General features: G+C 35.6%; 1 protein-coding gene across 2 annotated transcripts in view; it reads right to left on the bottom strand.

Moving 5' to 3' along the window:
* Positions 1–13219, bottom strand: part of nmo (serine/threonine-protein kinase nemo) — a 249634-nt gene extending 236415 nt beyond the window's left edge. For both annotated transcript variants that reach the window (XM_090387956.1, XM_090387947.1), the window contains exon 1: positions 12825–13219. In XM_090387956.1, the coding sequence (XP_090244082.1) occupies positions 12825–12994 (170 nt within the window). In that variant the 5' untranslated portion in view covers positions 12995–13219. The remainder of the gene's footprint in view (positions 1–12824) is intronic.
* Positions 13220–13713: the final 494 nt, after the last annotated feature.

Below are 13713 nucleotides of genomic sequence, written 5' to 3'. Positions count from 1 at the left end.
ATTATAACTATAGCAGAGGAAAGACTACAGACAGCTCAAGGCCACTCACTAGGCCTTCTCTTCCATAGCATTAGTGTGTAGTGGGAAGCCAACTAAGCTACCTGTTGTTTTTATTCCTACGTCTTAGTCTATCTAACAAGCCATATGAATAGTCATAATAACAGCATTAACACTTTGGCCGTGCAGAAATAAATCTACCGTTTGTGCATGTCAGTAAGTCACTGTCCGTGGAAGAGATTAACCATAGATTTAATCAAGCATGCAATTTTACAGCTGTATCCACACTGGGCATTTTATTTCTCCACATTTGCAGCAACATGGAACTTTTTGGGATGACTCAGCGTGCTTCCAACTAGACAAATTGACACCTAGGTTCAGGACTGAACAGTGAAATCCATACCTCATCCATAGTTACAATCAAGAAGAACAAAAAACTATATATTAAAGCATCTTGAGTGAGCACTGCTTTGCACAACTATACAAATGTCTTTTTGTTCCCGAGAAAGCTAGCAAGGAACCCATGCCTTGGTCATTCTGAGATCTTCATGAAGAATGTTATGCATAGAGCCAACAAAAAAGCCTGTCGCTGTTGGAATTTCATCCACTGTTGATCTAGTATCACCCAAAACAATTTCCTCCACCTAGCAGATGTTAGCTTTAAAATGACTGGTTTAAGGTCTTGTTCTTGCAAGACTTCCATTCTTCATAAAATTTTTGCGGCTTGCTACTCACATCCATTATGTTGTCAGGACAAACTTCTGACATTAATCTGATAAATTTCAATAGTTTTCATCTTTAATACAAATACTACATAATTACACATTGTTCTAGATGAGAAAAGACCACCATTTTAAGTATTGCAAACATGTCCTGAAAAAGGCCTCTGAGGTTGGGAAAATTCATATTTTAGCATTAAATCAGCTCACACACCAACCATAAGTATTTACTGTAACTAAAATATTTTAGTTACAGTAAATACTTAATTCTTATGGTTGGTGTGTGAGCTGATTTAATGCTAAAATATTGCAAACATACTACACTGTTGGAAGCATGATACAGCTGAGTCCTGCTATCTTTTGGCAACATCCTGAACTAATATACTAGCATTTTCACACACAAATGATATACTGATTATTTCTTTTTCAAATTCAATTTAGAGACCTTATAACTTGAATGCACCTTTATACAACAAGATAATCACCTCTCTATCCTGCTGGCAAATTTCCTATACAGTACATATCACTGACAGAATCCCCAATGGTTTTTTTTTATTTCACAATACAGCACTTTTTTCATAACATTTAACCAGATTTTGTGACCACTTATTTCTTTTAAGTTTAAGAAATAACAGGATTCTGCATAATCACTTTACATATGGAATATATACAATTTTTTTTTTATTGATAGCAATGATGAAATACAACATGTTAAAAAATGGATCTTTACACTCTTACCAATTTTATTCATACAAGAGTGCAGTTATAGGCCTGGTGAGTATTACTGGCCATCTAAATCATGTGTACTGGGAGAGTATGTAAACAATCAATTTTTTTTCGAGTCAGGCAAGCCTCATTTTGGTTGTATGCTGCATGTTTCTGAATTAAGTTTTTTAAAAATATATGTACTAAAATCCTGCAACACTTAAGTACCAGCAACACTCAAAACACCACTAAAATGACTACTCTTGACTTTGCCATTTACAACCTTCTGGTTTTAAGTTCTTATACATAATTTACTTATAACTAAAACACTCTAGTGGTGTTAGTAATCTGTGACAATGAATACAATCAGGTCATACATTAGAAAAAAATAAATAAAATAAGAAAACTTTTTTTTTTTTCCAATAAAAAAAGGAATATAAGAACATGTCCTTTGCCATATCAGACTTAAAAAACAAATGTGTATTACAAAATCCGGATGTTGTTCCCCTCAACTAATCTTGTTTCCTCTTCTTGCACCTGTTCTAAAATATTTACATCCTTCCTAAAATGAAGCTTAGACTTGTATGCAGTAATGTATTCAGTATGTGGACTGTATTGCCTTATACGATGGGATAATCACCTCCATGTTCCTTCTGGCAAAATTCACGTGTATCATTGATGTTGTTGTTATTAAGTTTAATGACAAAAGGGCCAAATTGTGTCAGTTCATAGTTTATTTCTTATATCCATATACCTTTTAACAATTTAATGATATACTTGCATATATGCCAATATGATTTAAGTATGTTAACAGTTCTTCTATGTTTGCATGATTTCGAAGAAAATGGGATTAAAATCTAGGATTCGTTTAATTTGCTGAATGACCGAAAGGTGCTAGAAACAGACTAAGTAAAGAGGACAGTCTACAAGAAAGTGGGGTCTGACAGGATGTGCACTGGGGCGGATCTTCTCCCAATAATAAAATCAGGTGTGTAATATGAGTATACCCAATTCTCAGTCTTGACAATACCACTTCTTCTCGTCCAAATCCAGACAGCCACAACTCTGGTTCTTGTTTGATTTGGTAGTTTGTTGTTGGTATTACTTTGCCAGATTTGTGACCAGTTTTCATAATATGCCTTACAAATTACAGGCTTGTAATCCATTTATGGAACCTGAAGTCGCTGTGAGAATGTGGTAAGAGGTTGTTTAGTGGCAAGATCAGCAGACTCATTTCCCAGAATTCCTGAATGTCCCGGTACCCAACAAAATGTTACCAATTGATTGGACTCTTTGCAAGAGAGTAACTGATAGTGAATAGTTTTCAATGTAGGATGACAGGCAGAGAAATTTTCCCTTGCGGCAAAGACTGCACTGAGAGAGTCAGTATAGATTAGGGCTGGTGAAATGGAGCGTTCAACAATCTGTTCAAGTGCAAGCTTTATGGCATACAGCTCAGCAGTGAAGATACTGCAAGTGGCTGCAACAGCACCTACAGTATTGTCAGTTTTCAATCCATCAGTGTATACCGCACAGGAATTGCAGTTGAGTTTGGCATGGGCTGCATGCAACTGTCTGATACTGGCAGAAGCTAAAACATCCTTCCCCCATTGGAGAAAGTAGTCATCATGAGAGGCATGAAAATGTAACTAAAGTGGTACAGGAAGAGTGTCCTCAGAAATGTCACTTAGATCAACATTCCAAGTATGAAAAAGTTCTTTTAAGTCTGAGCGACGCAGGTCGGTTTTCATGTGGCTTACTCTCATAAAAGGAATTCCACCGGGTATTATATAGGTACTCCCAACTAGGATAGGAAGGGGAAACTTCGGATCTTAGCAGCATATTGAGATAGCAATATTTTTTTCTGAGAAGATATACTGGAGGATCATATGCCTCGATGTAAAGGCTTTGGAGACCGGAGAAGTCCTGAAAGCTCCTAGGGCTGTATGACATTCAGTCATTCTAATGTGCTTACCCTAGTATCATTGATGAAACTACATGAGCTGTCCTAGCATCCTATTTGAAATGTTCAGAAGCAATTGCAATTTAACATTTATGAATATCAGACTGCAACTGGGACTTCCTAATAACATTAACCCATAAACAGCAGTCTATTAATAACTACTCTTTCTCTTGCCACTCAGCCATCCCTCTATACATAGAGCACTAACTTGTCCAATGCCACAGTGCTAAAAATTTGTACGGTTATCATTCATGTGAAACATTATCAAAAGCTTTATTGAAAGCTAAGTATATGATATCAAAATTTACTAGAGTCCCATTAAATTCTCTATCAACCATAAATTAATGTATTGTTACAACATTGTCTTGTTACAGAGTTAGAAGTTTAGGAAAATTTTACAAACCAGAACACCTGTTAATAAAATACTGTTTCTTATTTGTATTCGAGTTGCTGTAATATGATTGTGGATATTACAGTATATGTCTGAAGTAAGTAAAGCATAATTTTGTTGGTGACACCATGTTTTATAAAGCCTAATATTTTTTAATGCCTATGGTGATCAAGCCAAGTTGTGATCACCCCCATTTCTTCTGATAGAAATATGGAGAGAGCCCACAAATCATCATGATAAGTACTACTTATCTATGGTAGATACATCAAAGTTTAAGTCTGCTGATCAAAAAGCTGCAGTGTACCAAAATGTGCAATCCTCTTTTGCTGTGGTGCCACACAATAAAAACCTGCATGATAACCTAATTCTTCTAGATCAGCGGTTTTCAATGTTTTTTTTAATAACAGCACCCCTAAGTAATTTTTTTTATTCGCGGCACCCATACTCAATTTTCTGCCTGTTAGATCTGATTCTCTCCCTCGTGTGTGTGTGTGTGTGTGTGTGCGCGTCAATAATAGTAACAATTTATAAATATCTTATGCAATATAATCTTATATTTTTGGGCAGCTTGTTAAAATACATACGTTCTTATATTTATATAGAATCGGTTTTATATTTTCGGCCACCACCCTCATATCTAACATAATATACTATTAAATAGCACGTACCTATTTTACTTAAGCTATAATTAATAAATAAATATATATATATATATATATATATATATATATAAATTAGAATAAGGATAAAAATAAAATAATGCCAGAAGTACGGCAAGGCCATATGTATGCTGTACCCTCCTTTTTATTTTATGATATATTCCATTTCCAACTATTTCACATTATTTAAATATTTGTATAATTATATATATATGCATGTTATAATGTGTGCATGTTTTATGTATATAAAATTAAAAAATATATGTTATATGATAGTTATTACAATAATATAATTATAAAAATTACATTTCATAATAGAAATTATATAACTACAGTATATAATAATTTTATTCTTTATATAGAGGTACTAAGTAAACATCAATTACTGATCACCACAACATTAAAAGGATACTGTACACCTTTTTATAATGAAATAAACACATAAATTTTAAAAAAATAATAAGTTTAAGTAAACCCAAATTATGCAGCACCCCTGGAATGTTGTTGCAGCACCCTAAGGTGCCAGGGCACCCCAGTTGAAAACCACTGTTCTAGATGTTGTTGCAGTGATATACCCTGATTACTGTCCATCCTGCCAACTTTTGTATCTGCAAACTTAACATTATGCATGATATACCTTCATCAATATCATTAATAAATATTGAAAATGGGAACTGCAAAGAACCGCATGGCACTACACTGATAATATTAGTCCAAAAAGAATATTTATAACATTCATAACCACCCTCTATCTTCTTCCAGTCAACCATCCCTTTATCCATAGCAATAACTTGCCCCCAAATGCCACACTGAAATTTGTGGGGCAGACTTTCACATGGAACAGTATCAAAAGTTTTTCTGAAATCTAAGCATATAATGTCAAAATTACATTTCATAATAGAAATTATATAACTACAGTATATAATAATTTTATTCTTTATATAGAGGTACTAAGTAAACATCAATTACTGATCACCACAACATTAAAAGGATACTGTACACCTTTTTATAATGAAATAAACACATAAATTTTAAAAAAATAATAAGTTTAAGTAAACCCAAATTATGCAGCACCCCTGGAATGTTGTTGCAGCACCCTAAGGTGCCAGGGCACCCCAGTTGAAAACCACTGTTCTAGATGTTGTTGCAGTGATATACCCTGATTACTGTCCATCCTGCCAACTTTTGTATCTGCAAACTTAACATTATGCATGATATACCTTCATCAATATCATTAATAAATATTGAAAATGGGAACTGCAAAGAACCGCATGGCACTACACTGATAATATTAGTCCAAAAAGAATATTTATAACATTCATAACCACCCTCTATCTTCTTCCAGTCAACCATCCCTTTATCCATAGCAATAACTTGCCCCCAAATGCCACACTGAAATTTGTGGGGCAGACTTTCACATGGAACAGTATCAAAAGTTTTTCTGAAATCTAAGCATATAATGTCAAAATTACTTTTTGCATCTAGTTCCTTTGTTACTACATTGTAGTAGCCAATCAGACTGGTCTGACAAGGTTGCCCCTTAACAAATCCTTGCTGTGATTGCTGTATAACTGCATTCCTGTCTAGATAGTACAGCATTACTGCTTTAACCAATGATTCCATTATTTTCTCTGCAACAGAAGTCAATCTAGCTTATAGGCCTGGATTTACTCACTTCACCCTTTGATCCCCTCCCTTTTCAAACTGGAAAGACATTTGCACATTTCCAAACCATAGGGTTCTCCCCTGAATCCAAGGATGCTCTCGTAATTATGGCTCAAGATTTGCTTACTGCTTTATGCTTTCTTTAAATATAATTGGATAGATACACTAGCATGTTACAGAGGGAACAAAAGAAAGGAATATTCTTGACCTGATTATCAGGTCAAGAATATTGACCTGAATTAGCTGCTGAGATTGAATCTACTCTCATCAGCAAAGAGCACCTTAAGTAAAGATTTTGTGGTTGTAAACCTTTAGAAATAGTGTTGGTCCTTAAGTTTTGCACACCAGTGTATTTCAAATAAACAAAGACTCCCACTCAAATACAATGTGATATAAATAAACACACTGGTGTTCAAAGAAAGTGCATCATCTAGGAATTTCACATTTCTAACCCTTTTTCGCAATGATATGTTATATTAATGACTAGCATCACAAATAGAAATATAAACAAAAGATATTTATTAATAGTTAAGGCAAAGCTAAGTAATATTTGACAGGTGCTCTCAAAATATTCCAAAATGAGCATTTGTAACCTTTCTACAACGGTTTTGGTAAACACGACAATTATGACTTCAGTTTATCATTTTAAATGGAAAACAAAATGAAAAGTTCACCAGGTGCAAACTAATATTTAGTTGACCCCCTCTGACAGCACCACACTGTCGAGGCAATGACAAGGTCAATTTCTGAAGATAATCAACTGATAGTTCATGGTTCCAAACACAAATTATGGCTTCCTGAAATTCACAAAAGGTCTTTGGTTTTTTTCTGGCACCTGCAAATTCCACATAATGCCAAAGGATTCAGGTCCAGGCTGTTTCCTGGCCAGCTGAGAGTTGTAATGGACCGTTCTTCCAACCATTTTTTCACCAGTAACAAATGTAAACACATTACTGTTGAACCTCTAAAGCAGGAATGAAGCTAAAGTAAATACAGAAGTGTCTACTAACATCTTTTGTCCAATGACAAGGCGCAGAGTCATCCTGAAAGATGCAGTGTTACTTGGCAGGTTGAAATGGTTGGCAGCAATTTGCCTTCTAATATAGCCAGGTACCCATTGGCATTTATGGAACCTTTTATAAACTGCAGGGGATACGAAATACACCCCCATATCATTTGGCTGTTAGGGAATTTCACTATAGACACCATGCAGTCTGGATGGTATTCTTCACCACGTCTACAGCCAATCGTTTGTCTCCCATCAGAGCCATACAGGTTGAATTTCTTCTCGTCCTAGAAAATAACTGACTTCCACTGCTCAGGGATCCATTTGACATGCTCCTCACCAAATTAATCGGGCCTTTTTCATTTTTGTGTGTGAGGAGGGGCTTCTTCTTAGGACGACAGGCTACAAGTCCATTTTTAAAGAGGCGTCTTCTGACTGTTACTGCACTTGCTACCACTCCTGTATGTTCTTCCCATTCTCTTTTCAGCTTAGACGAAGAAGCTTTGTGGTTTTTAAGGCATAAGCACTTCAAAATGCAGTCCTGTTTTGGTGTAGAGACTCGTTTGCATCAGGTTCCTTTTTTTCCAGTACCAGTATTCTTCAGCTTGGAAAGAACTCTACTCACTGTCGACTGATTACAAGACACACTATATGCAATATGACGAGAAGAACATCCTTCCTCACATAAAGCAACAATAGCACTTTCTTCGTGGCATCAACTGCACATAACTCTTCATCCTGACACAAGCAAGGAATGACTGCAACTCTTGCAGAACGTGCTTATATAGCGAAAGTAACAGCTGATGCAATATTACATCATCACCAATGCATGTCAATCTTATCTGATGCAATCTGTAAGAAATATTGCCATATACTTACATTATTCGAACAATTACAATTTTAAGGGGTGATGCACTTTCTTTGAACACCAATGTATGAATAATAAATACTACAATTTATTATTACTGGAGAATATAGAGATGGACAGTCTCACTGAAATCCTGTGGATCCTACAGAACTTGATTTAAGTTCAACAGATTCAATTTGATAATCCATTTCTTTCCAGACCTTGCCAATAAGTCTGTAGTGAATGATGCTATTGTCTCAGTGATCCTGCATCTTAGTTAAGAGAATGTCTGTTGGAAATGAGGCACAGCATGTCATCCTTTACATAACAAAAGTAAGTCACAAGGCTTAAAGTCCAGGAGCAGCACCACCTGTGATTTCCTTTGGCACCTTATTAATAATAAATTTCCATTTATTCTCCAGACAGACAAGACCAAAAAGTTTACAACTTCATTTTGACTCTATATATATTGAACTATTAAGGGCAGATAGATTTTCATTGCCATAGTTCAATGGGTCATGCTGTTCTACTGGCAGTGTGCAGGCTCAAATCTGCATCCACCTTATCTGTGGCTGCATTTGCTCCAGAGATGGCCCAAGAAACTGTCTATCCAGTAGTGTATTACTGAGATATTTTCATACATATGTACAAAGGTAACAAGATGGTGCACAGTCTTGTTTTAAGCAAAACTGTGCACCGTCTCACTTTTGCGTGCAATAAGCAGAAAGATTCTGCTGATATCATGAAATAGACAAAATCTTCATAGGTTAAAATACTACCCAGTCATTCAATATATCCTGTTGATAACCTTCCCATAAAAAAAAATAAATAATAAATAAAATAAAGACCATTAATTTACTGATGTTGAATAGTGCAAAACATTTATTTCTGGGGAATCACATGCTCAGTGACTTGAAGGTTTTCAGTGCCATATACTCCAACACTGTGGCAGTTGACTTTCCCATTCAAACAGATGGTTTCATTGTTGAAAACAAGCCATGCCATTTTCTTTCCCTTTCTGTCAAGTCGTCACAACAAAACTATCACATGCATTCGTCATTTTGCTTTTAATGGTCGTACTAATTACAAGTTGTACACTTTCAAAAGTAAGTTTCTGGAGAATATACCTTACTGTTGTTTGAGGCATATTCAACTCGCAGATGTATCTGCAAGTGGATTTTTGTAAGCTTCAACGAAAGACTTCTCTTAAACGCTGCCTGTTTCATCAGTGGTGCAGAGGCAACCCAGACAATTTCCCTCACAAATGCAGCCTTTGCTTTTAAACTGGGTACACCAATTGTAAAATTGGGGGGGGGGGCTTATTTTTGTAGGGCATAGCACACTAATTATTCAATTTGTCTTTGCAAACTGGATAGCACAAATACTTTATCCTGTGAAGAAGTGGTTCAAGCATATTTTCTCCTGGTGGATAATACAGTATGATGAAAATTACATTATTGATACAAATTAAAAAAAAAAAAAAAAGATCTGGTATTTGTAAATTTATTATCATAAGTACAATTAGTGTATTACATACAACTGAAAGTATTCATTTTATTTATTTATTTATTTTGTTTTGTGAGCATGTTAATCTACAGATTATGTATGGACAATTTTTCTGGCTGCATCTCTTATTTGTGTTTTACAACTAATAGTATATAGTTTTAACAGCACTAAAAAAATTCTGAAAATCAGGCAAGGACATTACAGTTAGTACTGACAATACTATTTATTAGTAGGAGCAATTAATGTTAGGAAGCAAGCTTATACATCTGCAAAAAAACATACAGTATAATAAAATTAAAAAAAATTTAAAAACACACATCCATCCCATTTTTCTAATCTGGAGAACATACCTGACTGTTGTTTTTCTAATCCTTTCTTAAATTAATATAATTTCACACTTCAGAAAATGTATGAAGATTTTTATGAAAAGGTGATCAATAGAAACATTGATCACCTTTCCATACAATGACCAGCTAATTTTCACTCTTTATTTAATCTGTCTGCCTCTGTTGTCCACTTTTAGCTTACACAAATAGAAACAAACCAGATTTAAAACCGCATTTGATATTAAACATCAATCGTTAAAAGAAATAAAGTGAGCACATAAAGGACTTATTCTTATAAGATTAATTGAGGTTTTATTTCTGACACTATTATTATTATTAGCCATATGGTGCAAGGAAGCCTGAGGCGTATGCTGCACCAGCCAAAAAAAAAAAAAAAACTGATTTGCCCTAGAACCCAGAGAGAGAGAGAGAGAAGTAGAAAGAAATCACCAAGAAAGAGAAGAATGATGATATCCAGCTCGGGACCCTGGGTGTGCCAAGCCCATACTCACCAGATGTGAGCCCCTGGTGCACTAATTTTACTTTAATGGGCAATCAAGTCAAAATAAAAAGAAATTAATATTTAAAAGTATGTATGCACAAAGTTTTCATTTTTTCAAAACAATAAACTCACTTGACAGAGCCCACCCCAACTGAAATCTCACTACAGGGGAACCCGCACATTCTGGAACCTCACTTGTGGATGAGTTAATGATAGCATGGCTGCATTATTTTGGACAGTACTGCCATTTTATTAGAGGCAGGCATTAAGTGCAAATTCACAAAGGTTGTTAAACAAATGTGATCTAATCTTCTCTTCAATATAAACTGATTTTTATGTTAACATAAGAAAAGAATAACCAATGAAAGAAGCTTGCAAAGAATAGATAATCATTTAAATTGGCCTTAGATGCATTAAAATACCCAAGAATATTTTACTGGCAAACAAATTAAAATAGAAAATGTAAAGAAAAATTTATTAAAAAAAAAAATCAATTTGCATTTTCATTTTATTTTCTAAAATTTTGTTTAAAGTGCTTTTTCTTTCCCTACATATAGGCAAGAATGCGTGTTTTTACATCCTTCCCTTACATGAGTGGGGTTTAATTCAAGGCTTGCATTATAGGTGCAATGAAAACTGGCAGTGCTGAAATACTTCGGCCATCTATTAAAATTATGCTTTGTTTTTGATAATTTTAACATCTGATAACTTTACACACACCAAAATAAAACATCAAACCAGTACTGATGTTGGACCTGGAATAATTCTGAATGGAACTTTTTTTTTTAAATGCAGATCATAAGTTCTAAATGAAAAAAAGATTATACCTATATACCTCATGGACTACCACTATCTTGGTGAGGACGTTTGAGTACCCCCAAAGGGAGGGAGGTTTTAAAACTCCTGTCATCATACCACGTCTGATTGGGGTGGCTCTACCTCCTGGTACAGCCACCCCAATCAGACGGGTCGAAGGATTGGAGTGAGGCGACGTCTCGCCACAGAAGAGAGGCTAGCAAGCTACTCTTCAGATGTAAATTAAAATGCTCGAAGAAAATTGAACAGAAAATGGACTGAGGGGATAAACTTTTTTTAATATTTACTGATGATAAACAAACTTGGCACCTAACAATAATATCCTTCGGAGGAGTACAACCCAAGATAAGATTCATTTGGGATGATTACAAGAAGAATCTTGAGACCTCAGAGGCTTAACATACAGTTGAAAACAATACATGCACTTCTGTAGTAGTCTTGATAATCCGAGGTAAACGGTCTGAAGACAAATTGGTTATATGAAGTGATAAAATCAAAAGCGCATCCTGTTAATTTTTCAGGGAGCTTTCGGCCCTAAATTTTTATTGACTTAATTTTTTTATTAAAATTAATAAAATCACTAAAGTAATTAAAGAAGTTATGATAAAATTGTGTAACTGCAAAATAAGCATAAAATGCATATTTTACTAGCACTATTACAAATTAAAGTGTCAAACTTTTTTTTCGTTATATATTTAAACGGTGAAAAAAAATGTTAATAAAAATGTTAACAATGAAAAAAAAATGTTAATTTACACATTTTTGTTCTCATAACTATGCGAATCCATAAATTAATAAACATATTAATGAATTCCTTTTTACCATTATATGTAATCTCGGACTATCGTGTTTTCCTGAGGGGTCTGGGACAGAACTTTTCCTTCCAGTTCAACTGTAATAGGACTGGCAGGAAAAAGGCATGGTACCAATAAATTCATGGCTGCGTTCTCGGGCACACAGCCCTTCGCATTAGGGAAATGACAGTCAAATTTCAGCGAATGTTAACTTTTTTTTTTATACTAATAATTCATTAACGAATGTCAATGAATGCAATCAAGTTCTTTTCACTAAAGATATAGGCAGTTTTGAATCACTACATTAACCTTGTGGCCAACTATCTTTGCTAATGATAAACGGTAGATATATTCATCTTTTTGAAGGAGATAACCAGCAGTTTCTTCCCCCCACCCCAATTTTTAGGGTGTTTAAAACTGAATTTAATCCATATGGTGCCCGAACAAGTTTTTTCAAGTACACGTAATTAAAATTATCAATACATAATTTCTTATATTTAAACCAAAGTGTATGAAAATTACAAGCATTTCATATTGCTCCAATTTCAGAATGAGGAAAATAAAAGTGTGGCCTAAGAGGAAACGGTATAAAATTTGGGTCACCTGGCCATGTTCCAGTTTCTCTGAAAGCTTGTAATATGACTTACGCCTGCCTCTAATATTGTTTTTCTTTCTGAAATTATAACGGCATCAATGTGTTCGGAATTGCACCAACATCGCTTCGTTATTATCCGGCAGAAGTGACAGGACTTCATTTGGGGGCACTCCACCACTACTTGTTATGTACAAGCGTTTTGACAGATAACCTGCTACCCACATGAAGAGCTAAAATGAACAGTGCTGTCACCTCCTCTACAAACTGAAAGAAAACGAAGTTCCGCTATGAGAAAGAAGAGGCACTCTATTAGTAAGACGTAAACAGACTTACCAAACTACACCAAATGCTCCATAGCCAATAGGTCTGTCGGGCTGCATGTCCTGTGAAGTGACGGAAGTATGGTAATAGGGCTGTGCCGCGGCCAGAATAGCCTGTTGCGAAGCGGCCATCCCGGGGAAAGCCATCATATGCCGAGTGGATCGGGCTCCGACTACCGCCATTAGGCATCACAGAACAAAGCAAACCGCACCTGATAAAAGAAAACCGCACTATTTTAAGGAATGCATTTCTTGCCCACGCTGGCCACAACTACGATCTTCCTAGAAACACTGCACAAGATCATATCACATTTGATTCATTTAGCGAGAAAACCTCTTTAACAAACCATACTTTCCCACCAACGAATCATCTTCAACACTCCACACACACAACACTTACTCAGGCCACTAACCGAGAACCTCGAACAACACACAATGAAAGCCCACGTGACCAACCCATAAGCCAATGCGAACGCAAAGAACCATTCGGACAATACACTCACCGTCCTTTGCTTCCGTACTTTTACACTGAAATGCCATCTATTGGCTATCTTCGGTAACATTTTCTTTAATCATCACGGTGCAATACTTACCATTCAGGGTTTCAAACACCTAAACGTGGTCTCGGCAGACTTTACGAAAGACCAGAATTCTTAGAGACGAATTTGTGTGTAGTTACGAGAACGAAACGATATGTCCGTAAAAATAACGCAAGCAAAAGCAGGGCCGTTCCTGGTGTATGTGGCACCCGGGAGCCAATTGAAATTTTACGTCTCCTTTAAAATTTTTTTCATATGTATATGTAAGTTTCAGATTTTCAGGCGTCCTTTGAACGTGGGAGCCCGAGTGTAGTGCACATCTTACACCTCGGGACGGCCCGCACCTGAGCAAGTAAACTCTTA

Source organism: Mastigoproctus giganteus, chromosome 2 (genome assembly GCF_048544385.1).
Source record: "Mastigoproctus giganteus isolate SK-2022 chromosome 2, ASM4854438v1, whole genome shotgun sequence".
NCBI classification, from domain to species: Eukaryota; Metazoa; Arthropoda; class Arachnida; order Uropygi; family Thelyphonidae; genus Mastigoproctus; species Mastigoproctus giganteus.
Note: the sequence above shows the minus strand (reverse complement) of the source record. Positions and strands in the feature narration are given on the sequence as shown.